The sequence below is a fragment of the Sus scrofa genome, chromosome 1 (assembly GCF_054392235.1).
Source record: "Sus scrofa isolate SSC_HxYL_T2T_F1_AM1 chromosome 1, Sscrofa_HxYL_maternal_Yorkshire_Landrace_v2.0, whole genome shotgun sequence".
In the NCBI taxonomy this organism is placed as follows: Eukaryota; Metazoa; Chordata; class Mammalia; order Artiodactyla; family Suidae; genus Sus; species Sus scrofa.
Window position 1 is genome coordinate 106,043,199 of NC_139383.1, and position 25,503 is coordinate 106,068,701.

Consider the following 25,503-nt stretch of genomic DNA (forward strand, 5'->3'; position numbering starts at 1 on the left):
AAGACTCAGGGGTCAGAAAAGGAGGGGGCCCCAGGCCATAAGAAGTCTTGATACCGTCCCAGAATTCTTTGCTCTGGAATATTGCACATGCATATTGGGGAGGGTCCTGTGCCCAGTCAAGTTTGAGAAATAAAACAAGGCAACTGCCCATATGAAAACAAAGACCCAGAACTGTCCTATGTAAGTGATTTAAATCACCTCTCTGGTGCGTTCCTCACTCAGGGTGTTCAGGCACTCGTACTCCTCTTTAGGGTGTGTATTACTTCTTTGCTTCTGACTTAAACTACTTCTCTATGTGCTCTCCCACAAGTTGTAGTGGGACTCAAATAATAAACTATACCTGTTTTTTTTACCATCTCTGCTCCTTGAAACATTCTTGCTTTCAATGGGGGGAGGGGCAGGGCAAGAATCAGGGCACTACTGCTTTCTAGCCTCTAGCTGGTGTATTGACTAGGATTCCTGGTTTTTAATCTAGGCAACCCAGGTTCAATTCCTGAGCTGAGAATTAAGATCGCACTCCAAGCCATAACTCACTGCTCTCTTTCCGAGGTCAATATGATAAAAGGTTCTGGTTCACATATTATCAACATCCTGCCTCCTATTTTACTCACATTCCTTTCTCTCAAGTCATTTCATGAGTATATAACATACATACAGAGACAACTATATACCTATAGCACACAGATCACTTTATCTACCCTATCTAAAGAGGAATTATAAAAAAAACTTTTTGGAGTTCCTGTTGTGGTTCAGTGGGTTAAGGACCCAACGTTGTCTCTGAGGATGAAGATTCAATCCCTGGCCTCACTCAGTAGGTTAAGATTATCTGGCATTGCCATCAGCTGCGGTGCAGGCCAGCAGCTGCAGCTCTGATTCAACTCCTAGCCTAGGAACTTCCATATGCTGCAGGTGTAGCCATAAAAAACTGAAACCAAAACCAAAAGGTTTCTAATCATGTTTGTGAAAGCTTAGGGTTTTGTGGAGGTGCCTTAGGAAGCTTGATAGGAGTGAGGTGGAGGCTGAACAGTGGGCCTTTGAAATAAAGAAATGGACCTGCCTCATCTGTTTGAAATATTGGAGCACTAGAGTTGTTATTATTCCTTTGAAAATCTGGTTCTGCTGTTAACAAAGTTTGAAAACCACTGAACCTGATTAAGAATTATGGTATGAATTTGGTAAATATTAATAGAGCCAAGACCCTTCACCACAGGTTAGAGGCATATAGACACAGAGCCAGAATACATAAAACCATTAACATCATGAATATTTGGAGTCAGAATGATCACAAATTGTTAATCCTGAGAATGGCAAAAAGGGACGATGTAGGCTGGCAGGCAGGCACTTAAGTCACTGTCTACTAAAGAAAGATGCTATGGTTACAGAATCCAAACTGCTCTGGGGAAACCATGGTTAATCAGTGAAATCGTACAGACCTCCCTTCAGGCACAGTAAAACTAGAATTGTGTTAAGTGGCCTCTAGAGATGAAATACTTTGATGTCCATGCTTTTCATTCTCAGGCCTGCTTTGCTGAAGGATACCCTGATCCTTCCTTGTTTCAGCTGTTTCCACTGGAGTATGAACTTGGGCAGTATCCTGACATAAACGAGTAAAAGGTGTGTTGCAATGTCTTACATGAAAATAACATCAGACCAGGGTCTCTCTCTTTTTTTTTTTTTTGTCTTTTCACCATTTCTAGGGCCGCTCCCTCGGCATATGGAGGTTCCCAGGCTGGGGTCTAATTGGAGCTGTAGCCGCTGGCCTACACTAGAGCCACAGCAATGCGGGATCCCAGCCGCGTCTGCAACCATAGCTCATGGCAACACCAGATCCTTAAAACCCACTGAGCAAGGCCAGGGATCGAACCCACAACCTCATGGTTCCTAGTTGGATTCGTTAACCACTGAGCCACGACAGGAACTCTTTCTTTTTAAAATTCTGTATGGCTCATAGGCTGTAGGAATTCCTTCAATTAACTACTTCTTTTTAATCTGTTCGGTGGCTCAAACTCGGATTCATGCATCAGATCTTTCTAAGGCCAGAACGCTGCCTCTAAGTGCCAAATAAGTGAGTTACTCATATGAGCCAAGTAATCAACTAAGGATCCCGAACATTTCTCTGGTTCAGCTACAAGGCCCTCATGGCTCAGAGATCATCCATCTCCAGCTCAGGTGTGACCAAGAGGCATCAATACCTGCTCCAAAGTTTCAAAAGTAACTTAGGTCATTGTATAACAGTTGCTCATGTGTCTTCTTGATGGATGTCAGCAATTCAGTTAATTCATTGAAGAAAAAAACGGAATGTGAATGTTTACTTTCATTAAATCTGTGCTCAGTGATTTTACATTAAAGAACATATACGTCTTACACACAAAATGAGATTGTTAACATCGACAGGTCTATACTAAGGTACAAAAACAAGTGCTTGACTTGGAAATTTAACTTTATTTACAAGTGTTCTCCTATAAACAAAGATGCCATTCCACCCCCCTTTAAAATATTATAACTGATAATTTCCAGAAAAAAACCATTTATATAGTTTTAATCTTTCTGCACAAAGCAGAATTATGGGATAAGAAAATATGGGATGGTCAAAGACATAAAAACAAAATAATAACCAATTTATCCGCCACGAATGCTCTATTGACTGACAGAATGAAGAATTACAAATCACGTCCCTTAATGTGCTACTTCAAGAAACAGAAATGTGATGATTTGGGGAGGTAAATGCTTCACGATAAAGTCTTCTTATACAGTACAGCTTAAGGGTGATTATTTAGGACTGCTCCTGTAGGCTTTTATGCTGATTGTAAAAAATAACCCATCATTGTTTAAAAGGGCATAGACTTTTCTACACAGATATCTTTACCAATGGACATATGTAGATACTATTCTGGTCTCATCATTCAGGCCAATTAATAAAATAACAAATGCATGAACAAACTTAAAAACACAATCATCCGTGTGACTATCTGACTTACAAAATTAGAATTCTCCCTGAAATCAGAGAGTATTACTCCTCAATAGTTAGCAAAAATTTGATTTTTCATATGAGACAGTATACAGACAAAATATTTAACCAAAGAGCTCAAAATAAAATCACTTTATATGTAGTAATAACTTTTTAAAAAAATGTTTAAATTTTGTCTAGAAGGATAATCATTCTCACATCATAACTAAGTCACAAGGAACTTCAAAACTTTGAAAAAAAAAATTCATCCCTGAGAAGTGAAAGAGAAAAATCTCCAATAACACATAAGTGACAGTCCTGTACCCATTAAACAATCTTTACCATAGCGTGAACTTTTATTAAAAGTTAGCAATCAAATGTATTCCAATCCTGCATAGTTACTGCCTCTGATGATCTGACCTTTTTGTAATGAAACCATAAGTGCAATATTTTAAAAAAATCAGATAAATAGGGACTCTGGTTTTACTCTCAGGTTTACACTTTGTCAAGTCCAAGGAGAGCCAGCTAAGATATGTATATTCCAACAAAGATTGAAGTAGTAACTTCTGCTGGCAGCTCTTCCTCTGATGAGTCTCCATTTCCTCTGTGGATCTTCACCCAAATAGTAAAAGTAATACAATTGCAATTGAGTTTACTATTATCAATGGCACTGCAAAGAAAAAAAAAGTTTTTATTATAAAGAAAATATCAGGAAAAAGCTAAGTCATGGTTATTAGCATCCAGGAAGGATGGAAATATTTAACAATACGTCGTCATGATCACATTGCAAATCCTTACAACGTTCAAACATGCACTGGATCATATAAAACTTATTTGAAAGAGGGCCATGTGACTGGGGATAAAGGGTCACACTGGTACAACGACATCAATACAAAATCATCTGTGCAAAGTGCTGGTGCAGCTCTGGGGACGCAGAAGCACACTGGACCCACATGGCTCCCAGTGACACTTGACATTAGACATACAAAGAATGGAGTTCCTGTCGTGGTGCAGCCGAAACAAATCCAACTAGGAACCATGATATTTGCAGTTCGATCCCTGGCCTTGATCAGTGGGTTAAGGATTTGGCGTTGCTGTGGCTGTGCCATACACCAGCAGCTGTAGCTCCGATTAGACCCCTAGTCTGGGAACCTCCATATGCCACAAGTGTGGCTTTAAAATGACCAAAGACAAAAACAAACAAACAAAAAAGATCCTCTAGGGAGTCTCCATTGTGGTGTAGCAGAAACAAATCCAACTAGTATCCATCAGGATGCGGGCTCGATCCCTGGCCTTGTTCAGTGGGTTAAGGATCTGGCATTGCCCTGAGCTGTAGCGCAGGATGGCAGCTGTAGCTCCGATTCAATCCCTAGTCTAGGAACATCCACATGCTCCAGGTGCAGCCCTAAAAAGGAAAGAGAAAAAAAAAAAAAAAAAAAAAAAGATTCTCTAGCTTCATCACTAAATTAAGAATGAACTTATTGTCATTCTATCCAAAGATGTGATTAAAGCAATTTACAAAGAAGAAGAGAGACAGGGATAGAAAGAGACCTTAATTTTAACGATTTTAAATGAAAGGTTTTGAACTTTTCTTTCCTGAGTTGCTCTAAAATATTTTCTAGTAAAATAGCAGATATGGAACCTGTATTTTTCACCTAAAAGTCTTTCAGGACTCTAGCAACAGAGTTTCCAAAACCACCATGGTTTTTCAATTCTGAGAGGTAACATACAAGCAGATTACATCACTGAGTGTTCTGTTTGCATCAACCAGTTTAGACAGAAGAAATAAGAGGCAAGCTAGGAAAGAAACCAGTAACCTTTTTTGTGTGTGTGTCTTTTTGCCATTTCTTGGGCCGCTCCCGTGGCATGTGGAGGTTCCCAGGCTAGGGGTCAAATCAGAGCTATAGCTGCTGGCCTACACCAGAGCCACAGCAACGCGGAATCCTAGCTGCATCTGCAACCTACACCACAGTTCACGGCAACGCCGGATCCGGATCCTTAACCCACTGAGCAAGGCCAGGGATCCAACCCGCAACCTCATGGTTCCTAGTCGGATTCGTTAACCACTGAGCCATGACGGGAACTCCGAAACCAGTAACTTTTAAACAGTAAAGCCAAGTTAAAGAGAAAAGTTCCCACTAGAAAAATGGTATGTGACAGTATTCACACTTGCAAGCTTTGCTGCTTAAATCAAACCACAAAATTAAAACATAAGAGTGTTCCACTAGTTTTTCTTCTTACCTCTCATCACGGTTCTTACAGATCGAATCAGGTTCATTAGTTGAGATTTAATTCCTGGCTCTTCTCCGAATCCACCAATTCCCTGGTCTGTTCCCCAGCCAACTGTATAACATAAAGATGATTAGCTGTGTTAAAATGTATTATGCGCTCACCTTGCTCCCTCATTAGGTACCTTCTAAAAAATGATTTTTGAGCCTTTGCTAGAGATACAAAATATAAAGTCATATGACTTTAAAATCTTAGAGTGTATTTCTTACTTTTGATAAGCAACGCCAACTCATTTAAGTTCCATTTTGAAGTTACGAAATCAACTACAGTCTAACAAATTATTTCATGGCATTGAGTTTGGTAAAGATGAGTGTTGTGACACCCTGACGGTTTTCTTTCTCCTTTTTTTAAACTAACAAAACATTTTTCAGGTGAGAACTGAAAGCCAAAGCATACTGTCAAATTGAATAATTAATTAACTCAATTCAGAAGTTATAAAACCCCACGTAAATTATCAGTATAGAAGCGTTCCAGCTGAGCTTCACTACCTATATCACCTGGGAAAATGTTTTTTTTTTTTTTATAATTTTTTTTATTTTCCCACTGTACAGCAAGGGGGTCAGGTTATCCTTACATGTATACATTACAATTACATTTTTTCGGAGTTCCCATCGTGGCGCAGTGGTTAACGAATCCGACTAGGAACCATGAGGTTGCGGGTTCGATCCCTGCCCTAGCTCAGTGGGTTAAGGATCCAGCATTGCCGTGAGCTGTGGTGTAGGTTGCAGACATGGCTCGGATCCCGCGTTGCTGTGGCTCTGGCGTAGGCCAGTGGCTACAGCTCCGATTCAACCCCTAGCCTGGGAACCTCCATATGCCGCAGGAGCGACTCAAGAAATAGCAACAACAACAAAAGCCAAAAAAAAAAAAAAAGAAAAAAATTACATTTTTTCCCCCACCCTTTCTTCTGTTGCAACATGAGTATCTAGACATAGTTCTCAATGCTATTCAGCAGGATCTCCTTGTAAATCTATTCTAAGTTGTGTCTGATAAGCCCAAGCTCCCGATCCCTCCCACTCCCTCCCCCTCCTATCAGGCAGCCACAAGTCTCATCTCCAAGTCCATGATTTTCTTTTCTGAGGAGATGTTCATTTGTGCTGGATATTAGATTCCAGTTCTAAGTGATATCATATGGTATTTGTCTTTGTCTTTCTGGCTCATTTCACTCAGTATGAGATTCTCTAGTTCCATCCATGTTGCTGCAAATGGCATTATGTCATTCTTTTTTATGGCTGAGTAGTAATCCATTGTGTATATATATATAGGCCATGTCTTCCTAATCCAATCATCTGTCGATGGACATTTGGGTTGTTTCCATGTCCTGGCTATTGTGAATAGTGCTGCAATGAACATGCGGGTGCATGTGTCTCTTTTAAGTAGAGTTTTGTCCGGATAGATGCCCAAGAGTGGGATTGCGGGGTCATATGGAAGTTCTATGGATAGATTTCTAATGTATCTCCAAACTGTTCTCCATAGTGGCTGTACCAGTTTACATTCCCACCAACAGTGCAGGAGGGTTCCCTTTTCTCCACAGCCCCTCCAGCACTTGTTATTTGTGGATTTATTAAGGATGGCCATTCTGACTGGTGTGAGGTGATATCTCATGGTAATTTTGATTTGCATTTCTCTTATAATCAGCGATGTTGAGCATTTTTTCATGTGTTTGTTGGCCATCTGTATATCTTCTTTGGAGAAATGTCTATTCAGGTCTTTTGCCCATTTTTCCATTGATTGATTGGTTTTTTTGCTGTTGGGTTGTATAAGTTGTTTATATATTCTAGAGATTAAGCCCTTGTCGGTTGCATCATTTGAAACTGTTTTCTCCCATTCTGTAAGTTGTCTTTTTTTTTCTTTTGGGTTTCCTTTGCTGTGCAAAAGCTTTTCAGTTTGATGAGGTCCCATGGGTTTATTCACCTGGGAAAATGTTAACGTAAACCTGGTCACAGCTGGGTTAGGCCTTTACCGTCTGCTCTAACCTGCCAGCAGAGGCACATCACCCCCCCCCCTTTTTTTTTTTTTTTTTTTTTAATTTTAAGGCCAGGGGCGCACCTGAAGCACATGGAGATTCCCAGGCTAGGGGTCGAATCAGAGCTACAGCTGCCGGCCTACACCACAGCCACAGCTACCCCAGATCTGAATCTTGTCTGAGACCTACACCACAGCTCATGGCAACACCAGATCCCTAAGCTACTGAGTGAGGCCAGGGATTGAACCTGCAACCTCATGATTCCTAGTTGGATTCTTTTCTGCGGAGCCACGATGGGAACTCCAAGGCACATCTTTTTAACTTGAACATTCCTCTCCATTTGTCAATACTGATGTAAGGAATTTAGCTTATTATCCTACTCCACTTATTTTTTGTAAATGAGTTTTACCCTCTTCCATGTCATTTTCCTGACAGTATAAATCATTACTTCTTCACTTTTATCTGCTAGTTCTTTTTTTATTGCCTTATACCTTCTTCTGGAGGCTCACATGTCCTCATTTCTGCAGTGTCCTTCTCTTGTCCTCATTTCAGGTCCACTTTTCTTATATCTATTTTTTTTTGTTAAATCTCATATGACTACAGGGCTTAATTAATTCCTGACATGCTAACTCTCAAAACTGTAGAGAAAAAGTATTTTATACATAAAAGAACCAAGAATCAGGTATCAGGATTTCTCTTTGCTTAACCAACTTCTACTTGGTTGCTTACTTTTTTTTTTTTTGGTCATAGCAACACTGAGATATGTTGTGGTATAAAACCAATTTAAAATTCAACTTCATGGAGTTCCCGTCCTGGCGTAGTGGAAAAGAATCCGACTAGGAACCATGAGGTTGTGGTTCGATCCCAGGCCTCGCTCAGTGGGTTAAGGGTCTGGCGTTGCCATGAGCTGTGGCGTAGGTCGCAGACTCGGCTTGGATCTGGCGTTGCTGTGGCAGTGGTGTAGGCTGGTGGCTACAGCTCCGATTAGACCCCTAGGCTTGGGAACCTCCATATGCTGCTGGTGGGGCCCTATAAAGACAAAAAGACAAAAAAAGAAAAAAATTCAAGTTCACAACAGAGCTGATGTGCTTTGACTCTTTTCATCCTTCAAGGCCCAGCTCACCTACGCTTTCAGCCTTCCCAGTTCCACAGGGGTGTCACTCTTTTCTGAACTTCTGCAGCACAACCTCCATCACAGCAGTTACTATCACAGACTCTATTATCTCTTGCCAGACTCTTTGAACAGATGTCTGTGCAATCTCATCTTGACCTCTTTCTCCCTTACAGGGTAGATCTTTCTAGCTCACAACATGGGATGATTTCCACTCCCTACTGAGGGAAATTAAAACCTCCTTGAATGTTAGCCTTATAACACAACCCTCCAGGTATTCCTACTCATTCTCAATTACCCACTAATTGCTTGCATGTCATAGGCAGCTTCTGAATCTACTTCTGACTTCAATGTCAAGGCCTTTCCTAATCCCCTCCGATGTCATAAGAAACCTTTCTCTTTGTTCCTCAAATAGTTAACTACTGAGTAAATTATATTATAAATTAATGGAATACAGGAACGGAATTTAGTCTTGTCTTTACTTTTCCCCTCCCCTCCACCCCAGAGCAAGTACTCAGTAAATGTTTGTGGAATTAAACTGAATTTTAGCAGACCGAGTTAATCTTGGATAAGGAAGATAAGGTAAATTCTAGGGTCACAGGTAAAATTTCCAAAGAATCATGTTTCTTCTATTATTTTTTTTTTATTGCTTTGCTTTTTGGGGCTGCACCTGCAGCATATGGAAGTTCCCAGGCTAGGGGTCGAATAGGAGCTACAGCTGCCGGCCTACACCACAGCAATGCGGGATCCAAGCCTCGTCTGTGACCTACACCACAGCTCACAGCAACGCCAGATCCCCGACCCACTGTGCAAGGCTGGGGATTAAACCTGAAACCTTATGGATACCAGTCAGGTTTGTTTCCACTGCACCACAACAGGGAACTCCTTTCTTTAAGACATATGAATTATAACATCAACCAATCATTCAACAGTAGCTCTGGGGAAGGGGTGAAGAACTCCTTCAATATAAAATGTATACAGCTATCCAAGCTAAAAGCAATCTCAGGGGCTAGAGATGCCATTTGCTTCCTACTTCTGGATCTACCTCTCCCCCCGGCAAGAAAATACACTTATGCTACTTCTCCAATATTTAGTTCTACTATATTACAAGTTCTATTCTAATTTCTTCCTTTGTTCTTTTCTTTCTTTCTTTTGTCTTTTTAGGGTTGCATATGGAGGTTCTCAGGCTAGGGGTCCAATCAGAGCTGTAGCTGCTGGCCTATACCACAGCCAAAGCAATGCTGGATCTCAGCTGTCTGCAACTGACACCACAGCTTATGGCAATGTCAGATCCTTAATCCACTGAATGAAGCCAGGGATCGAACCCGCATCCTCATGGATGCTAGTCGGGTTTGTTAACTGCTGAGCCACGACAGGAACTCCAATTCTACTCTAATTTCTTTTTTCCACATATCTGTCTCACTCTTCCAGGTAACTTGATCAGCATTCTCTACAACCTGGCAGTCTTTTTCTAATCTAAGTTCAAAGGCGTAATACCAACCTTAAACTACTTATAATGTGGTAAAAACAATTTCATAATGGCATCTCTAGACAGACATAAGACAGAAAATGACCTCCACCACCAGCTGTATCATTTTCCAAACCAGTTCATATAAACCTACTTAACAGCTCTGCATAATAAAAAAGCAACCTTGTTCTGGTTAAACATAATGATTACTTTAAGGATGGAAAAAGATTTCCCTCTTTTTGGAGTTCCTGACTAGGTCTGAAAATTGAATTGATAAAGGCAGGAAAAAGCAAATTTTATTAAGTCTTTACATGTACCTAGCAGACTTCACAAGAAAATGAAGGCCCTGGAGTGTCCGTTGTGGCACAGCGGAAAGAATCCAACTAGGAACCATGAGGTTGTGGGTTTAATCCCTGGCCTTGCTCAGTGGGTTGAGGCTCCAGCGTTGCTGTGTGCTGTGGCATAGGCCGGGAGCTGTAGCTCTAATTGTACCCCTAGCCTGGGAACCTCCATATGCTGTGGGTGTAGCCCTAAAAAGAAAAAGGAAAAAAAAAAAAAAAAAAAAGGAAAAACAAGAGAGAATTCTCCGGGCTCTTAGAGAGGTCAATCTGGATGATAAAAAAACACATTGATGAGTGACTTAGCAGAGAAAGCTGAAACCTAAACCCTAAACAAAAAACTGAAGAGAATGATGCTGAGGCCCCTGGAAAGTTAACTTAAAAATGCCAGTGACGGTGACACAGTGGAAACACAGGAAGACTAACTGAAAGTCTCAGCTCTTGGTGCTCCTCTGGCCCCTCCCATTCCCTTCCCTAGATAAAAATTATAGGCAAGTGTCCCTCTGTTATCCTTTCGTTAGACAGGAGGTCTACTCTCAGCAGAGACTGAACCATGGAAATGCTGGGCCTGGGGACAGGCTGGAGAATGGACTGAAGGGAAAGTCCGCAAACCTAAGTGTCAGATTCTTGCCCACATTCCCTGCTTGTGAATACCTGGAGACACATATTAATCAAACTGGCCAAAATTAAACACAAAGAGAAAATATTGAAAGGAGCTAGGGAAAAGAAACAAATAACATACAAGGGAACCCCGATAAGTGATAATGTTATCGGCAGATTTTTCAGCAGAAATGCTGCAGGCCAAAAGGGAGTGGCATGATATACTTAACGTGATGAAAGGAAAAAACCTCCAACCAAGATTACTTTACCCAGCAAGGCTCTCATTCAGATTTGAAGGAGAAATCAAAAGCTTCACAGATAAGCAAAAGCAAAGAAAATTCAGCAACACTAAACCAGCTTCACAACAAATACTAAAGGAAATTCTCCAGGCAGAAAAGAAAAGACAGCAACATGAAACAAAAGTACCACAAATGACAAGGCTCACCAGTAAAGGTATATATAACAGTAAAGATACAAAATCATCCACACACAATTATGCCACCAAAATCAGAAATCGTGAGAAGAGGAGGGTACAAATGCAGGACATTGGAGATGCACTTGCAATTAAGAGACCAACAACGTAAAACAATCTCTCATATATATATATATATATAATACCCTTATATCAAAACTTCAGAATAGCCACAAACCAAAAATCTACAATTGATACATAAATAAGAAAAACCAACTCAAATACAACACTAAAGATAGTCATCAAACCAGACAAGAGAGAACAAGAGGAGAAGGGAAGAAAAAAGAGCAACAAAAACAAATCCAAAGCAATTAATAAAATGGCAATAAGAACATACATATCAATAATTACCTTAAATGTCAATGGAATAAAAGCCCCAACCAAAAGACACAAACTGGCTGAATGGATACAAAAACAAGATACGTACTATATGCTGTCTTCAGGAGACCCACTTCACTTCTAGGGACACGTACAAATTGAAAGTGAGAGGATGGAAGAAAATATTCCATGCAAACAGGAATCAAAAGAAAGCTGAAGTAGCAATACTCATAACATACAAAATAGACTTTAAAATGAAGAATATTTTAAGAGACAAGGAAGGTCACTACATAATGATCAAAGGATTAATCCAAGAAGAAGATATAACAATTTTAAATACCTACCCACCAGCATAGGTTCACCACAATATGTAAGGCAACTGCTAACATCCTTAAAAGGACAAATCAACAATAACACAGTAATAATGGGGGACTTTTACACCCCACTTACAGCAATGGACAAATCATCCAGACAGAAATTCAATAAGGAAACATAGGCCCTGAATGAAGCATTAGACCAGATGGACTTAATAAATACTTACAGGACATTCCATCCCAAAGCAACAGAATACACATTCTTCTCAGGTGCACATGGAACATTCGCTAAGATTGATCACATCCTGGGCTACAAATCAAACCTCAGTAACTTTAAGAAAACTGAAATCATATCAAGCATCTTCTCCAACCACAACACTATAAGACTGGAAATCAACAACAAGAAAAAAACTGAAAAAAACACAAACACGTGGAGATGAAACAACATGCTACTAAACAACCAATGGATCACTGAAGAAATCAAAGAGGAAATTAAAAAATACCTAGAAGCAAATGACAACAAAGATACAACACTCCAAAACCTATGGGATGCAACAAAAGCCGTTCTAAGAGGAAAGTTTATAGCAATACAAGCCCACCTCAGGGAACAAGAAAAAGCTCAAATAAACAAGCTAACTTTACATCTAAAGCAGCTCGAGAGAGAACAGACAAGACCTAAAGTTAGTAGAGGGAAAGAAATCATACAGATCAGAGCAGAAATCAACAAAATAGAAATGAAGAAAACCATAGAAAAGATCAACAAAATTGATAAACGCTTAGCCAGACTTATCAAAAAAAAGAAAAGAATCAAATCAATAAAATTAGAAATGAAAAAGGAGAAGTAACAACGAACATCACAGAAATACAAAGGATCATAAGAGACTACTATGTGCAACTATATGCCAATAAAATGGAAAACCTAGAAGAAATGGACCAATTCTTAGACAAGTACAATCTTCCAAGACTAAACCAAGATGAAATAGAAAAAATGAATGGACCCATCACAAGAACTTAAATTGAAACTGTGATTAAGAAACTTCCAACAAATACAAGTCCAGGACCAGACAGCTTCACAGGCGAATTCTATCAAACATTTAGAGAAGAGCTAACACCTCTCCTGAAACTATTTCAAAAAATCACAGAGGAAGGGATACTCCCAAACTCATTCTATGAGGCCACCGTCACCCTGATACCAAAACCAGACAAAGATACCACAAAAAAGAAAACTACAGGCTAATCTCACTGATGAACATCAATGCAAAAATCCTCAACAAAATACTAGTAAACTGCATCCAACAATACATTAAAAAGATTGTACATCCTGAATGAGTGGGATTTATCCCATAGATGCAAGGGTTCTTCAATGACCTGCAAATCAATCAGTGTAATACACCACATTAACAAACTGAAGACTAAAAACCGTATGATCCTCTCAATAGACTGGAAAAAGCCTTTGACGAAATCCAACGCCCATTTGTTTATTTTTCTTTTTATTGTCGATACTCTGATAGGTGGATCCGAGAAGATGTTGCTGTCATTTATGTCAGAGAGTGTCTGGCCTATGTTTTCCTCTAAGAGTTTGATGGTGTCTGGTCTTATATCTAGGTCTTTAATCCATTTTGAGTTGATTTTTGTGTATGGTGTTAGGGAGTGTTCTAATTTCATTCCTTTACATGTGGCTATCCAGTTTTCCCAGCACCATTTATTGAACAAGCTGTCCTTTCTCCATTGTATATTCTTGCCTCCTTTGTCATAGATTAGTTGGCTGTAGGTGCGTGGGTTTAATTCTGGGCTTTCAATCTTGTTCCACTGATCTATATTTCTGTCTTTGTGCCAGTACCATGCAGTTTTGATGACTGTTGCTTTGTAGTATAGTCTAAAGTCCAGGAGCCTGATTCCTCCAGCTCCATTTTTCTTTTTCAGGATGTCTTTGGCTATTCTAGGTCTTTTGTGTTTCCAAACAAACTTTAAAATATTTTGTTTGAGTTCGGTGAAAAATGTCCTTGGTAATTTGATTGGGATTGCACTGAATCTGTATATTGCCTTAGGTAGTATAGTCATTTTGATAATATTAACTCCTCCAATCCAGGAGCATGGTATATCTTTCCATCTATTTGTGTCATCTTTGGTTTCTTTCATCAGTGGCTTACAGTTTTTAGAGTACAGGTCTTTTGTCTCTTTAGGTAGGTTTACTCCGAGGTACTTTATTCTTTTGGATGCAATGGTAAGCGGGATTGCTTCCCTAATTTCCTTTTCTGCTCTTTCATTGTTAGTGTATAGAAACGCTGTCGATTTCTGTGTATTGATTTTGTATCCTGCGACTTTGCCAAATTCGTGGATGAGCTCTAACAGTTTTCTGGTAGAGTCCTTAGGATTCTCTAGGTATAGTATCATGTCATCTGCAAATAGGGGTAGTTTTACTTCTTCCTTTCCAATTTGGATTCCTTTTATTTCTTTTACTTCTCTGATTGCTGTGGCTAGGACTTCCAGAACTATGTTGAAGAGTGGTGGCGAGAGCAGACATCCTTGTCTTGTTCCTCATCTCAGTGGGAATTCTTTCAGCTTTTCACCATTGAGAATGATGTTCGCTGTGGGTTTGTCATATATTAGTGTGTCTTTCCATCTATTTGTGTCATCTTTGATTTCTTTCATCAATGGCTTATAGTTTTCAGAGTACAGGTCTTTTGTCTCTTTAGGTAGGTTTACTCCTAGGTATTTTATTCTTTTGGATGCAATGGTAAGCGGGATTGCTTCCCTAATTTCTCTTTCTGCTCTTTCATTGTTAGTGTATAGAAATGCTGTCGATTTCTGTGTATTGACTTTGTATCCTGCGACTTTGCCAAATTCGTGGATGAGCTCTAACAGTTTTCTGGTAGAGTCTTTAGGATTCTCTAGGTATCTTATCATGTCATCCACAAATAGTGATAGTTTTACTTCTTCTTTTCCCATTTGGATTCCTTTTATTGCTGTAGCTAGGACTGATTGCTGTGGCTAGTACTGATTGCTGTGGCTAGGACTTCCAAAACTATGTTGAATAGTAGCGGCATCCTTGTCTTGTTCCTTGTCTTTTTCTTCATCTCAGCGGGAATTCTTTCACTTTTTCACCATTGAGAATGATGTTCACCGTGGGTTTGTCATATACAGCCTTTATTATGTTGAGGTAGGTTCCCTCTGTGCCCACGTTCTGAAGTGTTTTTATCAGAAATGGGTGTTGGAACGGACATCACAGAAATACAAAGGATCATAAGAGACTACTATGTGCAACTATACGCCAATAAAATGGAAAACCTAGAAGAAATGGACAAATTCTTAGACAAGTACAATCTTCCAAGACTAAACCAAGATGAAATAGAAAAGATGAATGGACCCATCACAAGAACTGAAATTGAAACTGATTAAAAAACTTCCAACAGGAGTTCCCGTCGTGGCGCAGTGGTTAACGAATCCGACTAGGAACCATGAGGTTGTGGGTTCGGTCCCTGCCCTTGTTCAGTGGGTTAACGATCCGGCGTTGCTGTGAGCTGTGGTGTAGGTTGCAGATGCGGCTCGGATCCCACGTTGCTGTGGCTTTGGCGTAGGCCGGTGGCTACAGCTCCGATTCAACCCCTATCCTGGGAACCTCCATATGCCGCGGGAGCGGCCCAAGAAATAGCAACAATAACAACAACAACAACAACAACAACAACAACAACAAAAAAGACAAAAGACAAAAAAAAAAAAAAAAAAAAAAACTTCCAACAAATAACAAGTCCAGGACCAGACGGCTTCACAGGCGAATTCTATCAAACATTTAGAGAAGAGCTAACACCTCTCCTTCTGAAACTATTTCAAAAAATCACAGAGGAAGGGATACTCCCAAACTCATTCTATGAGGCCACCATCACCCTGATACCAAAACCAGACAAAGACTCATAAAAAAAGAAAACTATAGGCCAATTTCACTGATGACCATTGATGCAAAAATCCTGAACAAAATACTAGCAAACCACATCCAACAATACATTAAAAGGATTGTACTTCATGATCAAGTGGGATTTATCCCAGGGATGCAAGGGTTCTTCAGTATCTGCAAATCCATCAGTGTGATACACCACACTAACAAACTGAAGAATAAAAACCATATGATCCTCTCAATAGACACGGAAAAAGCCTTTGACAAAATCCAACACCCATTTCTGATAAAAACCCTTCAGAAAGTGGGCATAACGGGAACCTACCTCAACACGATAAAGGCCATATACAACACCCACAGCGAACATCATTCTCAATGGTGAAAAGCTGAAAGAATTCCCACTGAGATGAGGAACAAGACAAGGATGTCTGCTCTCGCCACCACTCTTCAACATAGTTCTGGAAGTCCTAGCCACAGCAATCAGAGAAGTAAAAGAAATAAAAGGAATCCAAATTGGAAAGGAAGAAGTAAAACTACCCCTATTTGCAGATGACATGATACTATACCTAGAGAATCCTAAGGACTCTACCAGAAAACTGTTAGAGCTCATCCACGAATTTGGCAAAGTCGCAGGATACAAAATCAATACACAGAAATCGACAGCGTTTCTATACACTAACAATGAAAGAGCAGAAAAGGAAATTAGGGAAGCAATCCCGCTTACCATTGCATCCAAAAGAATAAAGTACCTCGGAGTAAACCTACCTAAAGAGACAAAAGACCTGTACTCTAAAAACTGTAAGCCACTGATGAAAGAAACCAAAGATGACACAAATAGATGGAAAGATATACCATGCTCCTGGATTGGAGGAGTTAATATTATCAAAATGACTATACTACCTAAGGCAATATACAGATTCAGTGCAATCCCAATCAAATTACCAAGGACATTTTTCACCGAACTCAAACAAAATATTTTAAAGTTTGTTTGGAAACACAAAAGACCTAGAATAGCCAAAGACATCCTGAAAAAGAAAAATGGAGCTGGAGGAATCAGGCTCCTGGACTTTAGACTATACTACAAAGCAACAGTCATCAAAACTGCATGGTACTGGCACAAAGACAGAAATATAGATCAGTGGAACAGGATTGAAAGCCCAGAATTAAACCCACGCACCTACAGCCAACTAATCTATGACAAAGGAGGCAAGAATATACAATGGAGAAAGGACAGCTTGTTCAATAAATGGTGCTGGGAAAACTGGATAGCCACATGTAAAGGAATGAAATTAGAACACTCCCTAACACCATACACAAAAATCAACTCAAAATGGATTAAAGACCTAGATATAAGACCAGACACCATCAAACTCTTAGAGGAAAACATAGGCCAGACACTCTCTGACATAAACAACAGCAGCATCTCAGATCCACCTCTTAGAGGAATGACAGTAAAAACAAAGATAAACAAATAGAACTTAATCAAACTTAAAAGTTTCTGCACAGCAAAGGAAACCCTAAACAAAATGAAAAGACTACTCACAGAATGGGAGAAAATCTTTGCAAGTGAATCAACTGACAAGGGATTAATCTCCAAAATTTATAAACACCTCCTACCGCTCCATACCAAAAAAAACCCCCAAAAAAAAACAAAAAAAAAAAAAACCCATCAAAAAACGGGCAGAAGAGCTAAACAGAAAATTCTCTAAAGAAGACATGCAGATGGCCAAAAAACACATGAAAAGATGTTCAACATCACTCATTATTAGAGAAATGCAAATTAAAACCACTATGAAGTACCACCTTACACCAGCCAGAATGGCCATCATCCAAAAGTCTACAAACAATAACTGCTGGAGAGGGTGTGGAGAAAAAGGAACCCTAGTACACTGTTGGTGGGATTGTACATTGGTGCAACCACTGTGGAAAGCAGTATGGAGATGCCTCAGAAAACTAAACATAGAACTACCATTTGATCCAGCAATTCCAACCCCTGGGCATCTATCCAGAGAAAACCATGACTTTTAAAGACACATGTTCTCCAATGTTCATTGCAGCACTCCCTGCAATAGCCAAGACATGGAAACAACCTAAATGTCAATCGACAGAGGAGTGGCTCAAGAAGATGTGGTACATATACACAATGGAATATTACTCAGCCATTCAAAGGAACGAAATACCGGCATTTTTAGCAACATGGATGGACCTAGAAATTATCATGCTAAGTGAAGTCAGTCAATGAGACACTAACATCAAAGGCTATCACTGACATGTGGAATCTGAAAAAAGAAGACAATGAACTTCTTTGCAGAACAGATAATGATGCACAGACTTTGAAAAACTTATGGTTTCCAAAGGAGACAGTTTGGGGGGGGGGTGCACTGGGGGTGTGGGATGGAAATCCTATAAAACTGGATTGTGATGATCATTGCACAACTATTGTAATAAATTCATTGAGTAATAAAAAAAAGTTAAAAAAAAAAGGAACTCTTGTTCTTGCTATATTAGCATAAAAAGAGCTCAAAAAAAAAAGCTGACAGTAAGTTGAAGACACATATCGGACAAGGCAAAATTAAAGAAAAAATAAAGTTAGAGTATCCATCTGTTAAAAGAACTATAGCTCCACGGAGTTCCTATTGTGGTTCCACAGGTTAAGAACCCAATATAGTATCTGTAAGGATGCGGATTCATCCCTGGCTTCACTCAGTGGGTTAAAGATGCAGCGTCGCTACAAGCTGTGGTGTAGGTCCCAGATGCGGCTTGGATCCAGTGTTGCTGTGGTGTAGGCCAGCAGCTGCAGCTCCCATTTGACCCCCAGCCTGGGAACTTCTATATGCCGCAGATGCAGCTGTAAAAAGAAAAACAAAACAAAACTGTAGGTCCAGAAAAAGAGAAGAAAAAACAGAATTACCAAAAAAATGTTAAGACACTGGGAACTATATCTAGTTACTTATGATGAAGCATGATGGAGGATTATGTGAGAAAACGAATGTATACATATTATGTATACATATTATGTATACAACCACTTTTGCTGTACAGTAGAAAATGACAGAACACTGTAAACCAATTATAATGGAAAAAATAAAAATCATTTAAAAAAAAAAAAAAAGAAAGGTTAAGGGATGATACCCCAAAACTGAGGGACATGAGCCTTCTGGCCAAAAGCACAGCCCAATGAATGAAAAGAAACCCACATATTGTTACCTTACTATAAAATTTCAGATCTCTAACAATAAAGAAAATACCCTAAAGGCTTTCAGAGAGACAACTTAGGTTACTTATAAAGAATCAGGAAACAGAATGGCATTAGACTTCTGAACATCAACAATGGACATGAGAAAATTAATACGATAAAATAAGGAATAATGCCTTCAGAACTCTGAAGAAAATTTAGTTCCAATCTAGAATTCTATACCGGAACCACAAATCAACTGGAAGAATAAAATTATGTTTTTTTTTTTAACTGTTCAGCTGTAATACTCATAGTACTAGTAATGGAAATATGGAATACAGATATCACCAATAACTGGTTGGAGTTGGGAGAGATGAAGAAGGGAAACAAGTGTATACTTGTGCTTACACAAGCATGAGTGTGCTGCTGATGGTATAATTGTGCAAAGCCCCTCCAGAGTAGTTACGTTAATGACTCCAAACTTGGAAGAGTTGAAAATCATTGCTTTTGAAGAATGGGGGAGGCTGAGGCTAGATGGAGCAGGAGGCTGCTATCTTTCTTTATAAACTGAAGAGGTCTGTGCCTTTAAGAACCACACACATATACGCTTTGATAAAAAGAAAAACGACATTTAAAAAGAAAGCCTGTAGAGATGCTCCCCTGTTGGAGAAACCCCTCTGGAATGAGACCTTCTTTCCAGAGCGTGAACATCCTGAGAGCAGGGAGACGTTCCATAAGGGGAGGGGCTTTTTTTTTTCTTTTTAGAGCCACACCCGCAGCATGTGGAGGTTCCCAGGCCAGGGGTCCAATCAGAGCTACAGCTGCCGGCCTACACCACAGCCAGAGCAACGCAGGATCTGAGCTGAGTCTGCAACCTACACCACAGCTCATGGCAATGCCGGATCCTTGACCCGCTGAGAGAGGCCAGGGATCGAACCCGCATCCTCATCGATTCTAGTCAGATTTGTTTCCGCTGTACCATGATGGGGACTCCTTGGCCACAATTTCATAAACGATCAGAGGACGCAAGTACTTTGTGGACCCTGCACTCAATTTTTATTAGAAACCTTAATTTCCAACAATCTTTTTTTAGACCTGTTCCAAAAAGATGCTTAAATGTTTTTACATAATGAGAGGAGTGACTCCCAGGGGAAAAAAAAAAAAAAAAAAAATCTTCCAACTGCTCTTCAACAAAACAGGATAAAACTCCACAATATTGAGAGTACCATAATTTAAGCATCAGCATTGCAGTAAGTTTTTTAAGAAAAGTAAGTTACTATCAGCTCTTTTAGCCTATTCTTATGCCACAAGAATGAAAAAGAAAACTGAATTTTGGGTAGAAAGAGTAAATCATTTGCCTAGATATTCCAGAGACAAATACAAAAGTGACAAGGAAAAGACCAGTTGCCAGGGATTATCTTTTACTCTAACAAATGGTTTTCTCTTCAACTGCTTAGGGAGTCTCAGTTGTTTTTTCTAATGAACCTGGCCAAAGCTGTAAAGAGCTTTTTTCTTTTTTAAAGGAGAAAGATTGAACTCAGTAGCTTTCTTTTCCATAGGGGTCTAGCAGAGAACAAATGATAAAGACTAGTCAGCAGAGGTGGCTGCCATAATTGCAGGAATGAACTTAAATAGAAAAAGTTACTCACTGAAAATACCACACATATTCTTCTGCATCCCAGACTTCAAAAAATCACATGAGGAGTTTCTATTATGGCTCAATGGATTAAGAATCCTACATAGTGTCCATGAAGATGTGGGTTCAATCCCTGACCTCACTCAGTGGGTTAAGGATCTGTCGTTGCAACAAGCTGCAGCGTAGGTTGAAGATGCAGCTCCAACACAGTGTGGCTGTGGCTGTGGTGCAGACCTCAGCTGTAGCTCTGATTCAATCCCTAGTCTGGGAACTTCCACATGCTCCAGGTGCAGGAGTAAAAAAGAGAAGGAAGGAAGGAAGGAAGGAAGGAAGGACTCTGTTAAGTAAGTTTTAAAAAAATTACCTTGATCAAAAAGATCAAGGCTGGGAGTTCCCATTGTGGCTCAGCCGAAATGAATCCGACTAGGAACCATGAGGTTGTGGGTTCAACCCCTGGCCTTGCTCAGTGGGTTAAGGATCTGGCATTGCTGTGAGCTGTGGTGCAGGTTGCAGACTCGGCTCAGATCCTGCATTGCTGTGGCTGTGGTGTAGGCCAGCAGCTGTAGCTTGACTGGATCCCTAGCCTGGGAACCTCCACATGCCTTGGGTTTGGCCCTAAAAAGCAAAAAAGGCGGGGGGCAGACTGAAAGCAAGCAGGACCCCATGGGGCCCTCCTGGGTACAAAAGCCTTTCCAGGTACCCCTTTCCATGTTTCATATTTGGAGGGAAGAGACTTTCAGCCTCCTACACCTTCCCTGGGTTCCAAAGGGCAGGTTCAGGTACTAATTAGGGAAGTGAGGGATTGCAGAAACAAGGCAAAGGCAGCAGACAAAGTACAGAGATGGGGCAGGGTCTTGGTTCCTCCTCAAGGAAGTATGTGCCGATCTGATACAGATCTCTGAGTTCTTCTATAGGAACTAAGACTCCTACCCGGGAGGATGATGGTAACTTCAGGCTAAGCATAAGGATGTGGACCCGAAACTGGTTGGAACCAGAAGGGTGCCTGGAATACCACCCTGTTACACAGTATTATAATGTCCATTATATCTCAAAGCTGGGGAGGGGGAAGAATGATGTCTCACATTTTTAAAAATTAATTTATTTTTGTCTTTTGTCTTTTTAGGGCCACACCTCCAGCATATAGAGGTTCCCAGGCTAGGTTCGAATCAGAGCTGTAGCTGCCGTCCACAGCCACAGCAATGAGGGAAACCAAGCCGCATCTGCGACCTATACCACAGCTCGTGGCAATGCCGGATCCTAAACCCACTGAGCGAGGTCAGATTGGAACCCGCGTCCTCATGGATACTAGTCAAGTTCATTAACCACTGAGCCATGAAGGGAACTCCTTCACATTTATAAATACCCACATAAGAGACTCAATTTCACCCTCTGGCCCACAAAAACCCTTTCTGAAAAAGCTGACTTTCTTCCAGCTTTGTTTTACCTTTCTCATTTAGATCTACATGCTCTTACAACTGATTTTTGGGCTTAGCATGAGGCAGAGGGTCAAGACTCATTTCTTTCTTTTTAGATACCCAGCTAACCCAGAATCATTTACTGAAGGACCATCATTTCCATCACACTCTGCTGTGTACCTTTAGCATAAATTGTGTATATAAATGTGTCTGTGTTTGGATTCTCCACTCTACACCATTGTTGTACTGTCCTACAATGTTTTAGTAAATTTCTTTCTGCTTAATCAGCTAGAATCAGACTCTGTTGCCTGCAACCAAGAACCCTGACAGGAATGAATAATTTCAGGACCTGATCCTTGAACCTCTGAGAAACAGCCTTCATTCCAATGGTTTCAAATTACCAGCCAACACGGAAAATCCCCATGTGTAAAGCCCTCCCAGACCTCCCTCTGAGCACCAGACCCGTATATGCAAATACCCATACAACATCTCCACTTAGAAGTCTTAAATGTACCTAAAAATAGGCTAATTCCTATTCCTATTTCAGAACTTAGCTTTAAATGCTGTTTCCGGAGTTCCCATCATGGCGCAGCAGAAAAGAATCTGTCTAGCAACCATGAGGTTGCAGGTTTGATCCCTAGCCCTGCTCAGTGGGTTAAGGATCTGGTGTTGCCTTGAGCTGCAGTGTAGGTCGCAGATGCATCTTGGATCTGATATTGCTGTGGCTCTGGCAGAGGCTGGCGGCTGTAGCTCCAATTAGACCCCTGGCCTGGGAACCTCCATATGCTGCGGGTGCAGCCCTCAAAAAGACAAAAGACCGAAAAAAAAAATGCTGTTTCCTTAGGAACTGACACTATACTGATTCAACCAGGAGGGTATATATATATATATATTCCCTTGGTTCTTATACAGTTCTCTTCCTTCAAAGCACTTAATCTTAGACTCAACTATTTGTATAATTATTTATCTGTTCTACCACTAGATTCTAAGATAATGAAACAAAGATGCTGTGTCATGCTCACTGTTACATCTTTTCTCCCTAGCTCACAGTGACTGACCTATATAAGGAATGAAAAAAAACTTCCTGCCACCAAACCTAGGAACCTCCTGCTTCTCTAGCTACTCTTTCTCCTTTTTTTTTTTTTTTAGGACCTCGCCTGCGGCATATGGAAGTTCCCAGGCTAGAGGTCAAATTGGAGCTGCAGCTGCCAGCCTACACCAAAGCCACAGCAACACCAGATCTGAGCCACGTTTGTGACCTATACCACAGCTCACAGCAAGGCCGAATCCTTAATTCACTGAGCGAGGCCAGGGACCGAACTCGAAACCTCATGGATACTAGTTGGGTTTGTTACTGCTGAGCCATAACAGGAACTCCCTTTCCTCCTTTTTCAATGAAGAAAGCATCCCACCTCCTACTTAAAGCCATATCTTCCATCTATGCCTTAGGACCAACCCATTCATCTTCTCAGAATCCTTGAGCTACTGATTATCTTACTTCTCTCCTGTAACTTGTACTTTTCTCTCATTACTACATCCTTTCCATTAGCAATTCTTTTTTTACGAAAGTTTTAAAACATAGCCATCACTCATAATAATTGTTAATTTTTTTTTTTTTTTTTTTTTTGGTATTTTCTAGGGCCTCATTTGTGGCATAGGGAGGTTCCCAGGCTAGGGGTCGAATCAAAGCTGTAGCTGCTGGCCTACACCACAGCCACAACAACGCTAGATCCAAGCTGAGTCTGCCGGCCTACACCACAGCTCATGGCAACGCCAGATCCTTAACCCACTGAGCAAGGCCAGGGAAGGAACCCGAAACCTCACGGTTCCTAGTTGGCTCGTTAACCACTAAGCCATGACAGGAACTCCCAATAATTGTTGATTTTTACCTTATGTTCTTCACCATTTTTTTCCTGCTTGACACTTTAAAAACAAATTATTGGCCTAGAATATTTCACTCCTAAATATTTCAGTATGCATCTTTATCACACTAACAAGATATACAGTGATTCCTTAGTATAACCTAGTATCTAGTCCATATTCAAATTTATGCAAATGTTCTCCAAATGACTTTTACAGTTGACATGTTTGAATGAGAATTCAATCAAGGTCCTCATGCTACATATGAATATCTCCCTTACATCTCTCTCTTTTTTGTCTTTCTTATATTTTGTACATTTGCCTCAGCGGTCACTTTCTCCTGGCACTAGTGTTACGTGTTAGTTATTATTGTGATTAGACCCACTCAACTTATACACCATCTCTATGTGCCCTATTTGGAACAATGCTTTTCACATCCACTCTTCTACACTTCCAATCTGTTCTCCACACAGTAGTGGGAAGAATCTTGCAATTAATACAAATCTGGTCATATCACTGCCCTGTTTACCACCTTCCCACACCAGCTCTCACGCCTCACCTCCTGACCCTTCACCTAGTTAGCGTTTACTCATTTATCAGATTTTGGGTTAGACTCACTTCCTCCAAGCTTTCAAAGACTCACAAGTTGGTATCTCCCAGCACTTCTCTTTCGTAACATTCTGCATACTTGTTATTGGTACTTGTTCAGTTTTTACTTAGATGAACTTTATAAGGGCAGGGTAAGTGTTGCAAACTCAGCCCCTAAGATAAGGGCCTGGCACATAGTTTGTGCTCAATAAATCTCTGCCGAAGGAATAAATGAAATGAGTCCATCTTGCTCATGGGTTTTTCAGTGATCTACACTAACATATTTTGGTATGCTCTGACAAATGATGCACATCCTGCAGTATCCTGCCTTGACTGTGCCTCACAGAAAGAACCAGCCTGCTCAAGTGGCTCGGAGGTCGCTGGGTTGCAGTTGCGAGACCCATAACTTCTGTAGTCTTTGTATTCTTAGACGTGGCAATAAGCTGTGACGAATAAACTTCTCCTGGAATGTGGATGGCTAATGTCGTGATAATCCCAACACTTTCCCTTTCCTCTGTCCCCAAAGCCCAGGAACCTCCAAGACCCTCCATAAATTCTTTCTTCTAATTGCCTATGCTCCATAATGAGCCACGCTCCTCCCTCTTTAACTCGCACCCCTGGTTTTTGACGATTAAAGGCAGCCACGGCGAAGTTTGCTAAGTTTCTAACCTAAACTAGTCGCAGGCAGGGGCGTCCCTGGCTCATTTCCGCATCCTCCCATCCCGACCCCCAGGTGCGGCACACAGTGGGCGTCTGCGGAACAAGCTTCACCCCGCGGCTGAGTCCAAACCAGGCGAAACAGAAGTGGCTCGGGTTCCGCCCCCAACGAAGGGCCCTAAGAGGCGAGCCCTCGGCCGCCCGCCTGTCCCGGCCTAGGTGGATTCCTCACGCGGCCCGACCAGGGTCCGCGCCCCCGGAGCTCCGCCGCCGCCGCCGCTCAGCCCGGCCCCGCGGCACCACTCACTGTTCTTGAGGAAGCGCTCCTCGTGCAGCACGGCGATGGCATTGACGCAGAGCAGGGCTGCCTGCAGCAGCGAGTACAGCGTAAAGGCCATAGCCAACCGCCCAAAGGCCCAGCCGATCCCTCTCCCGCCGCGGCAGGGGACGTGGCGCC

The 25,503-nt window shown here is 40.9% G+C and overlaps 1 protein-coding gene across 1 annotated transcript; it reads right to left on the bottom strand.

The window, feature by feature from the left end:
• Positions 1–2,422: 2,422 nt before the first annotated feature.
• On the bottom strand, positions 2,423–25,503 carry IER3IP1 (immediate early response 3 interacting protein 1). The gene is made up of 3 exons (XM_003353714.5): positions 25,354–25,503; positions 5,189–5,290; positions 2,423–3,617 (listed from the first exon to the last, which is right to left on the bottom strand). Exons 1-3 carry the CDS (start codon positions 25,442–25,444, stop codon positions 3,562–3,564), a joined length of 249 nt encoding a protein of 82 aa, XP_003353762.1. The 5' UTR covers positions 25,445–25,503; the 3' UTR covers positions 2,423–3,561.

What these genes read in the sequence shown, in the direction of transcription:
- IER3IP1 (XM_003353714.5), bottom strand. Translation starts at nt 25,444, where the DNA reads ATGGCCTTTACGCTGTACTCGCTGCTGCAGGCAGCCCTGCTCTGCGTC. An exon ending in GGAGCGCTTCCTCAAGAACA is followed by an intron (nt 5,291 to 25,353) that starts GTGAGTGGTGCC and finishes TATGTTATACAG; the next exon opens with TTGGCTGGGGAACAGACCAG. An exon ending in TGTAAGAACCGTGATGAGAG is followed by an intron (nt 3,618 to 5,188) that starts GTAAGAAGAAAA and finishes TTTTCTTTGCAG; the next exon opens with TGCCATTGATAATAGTAAAC.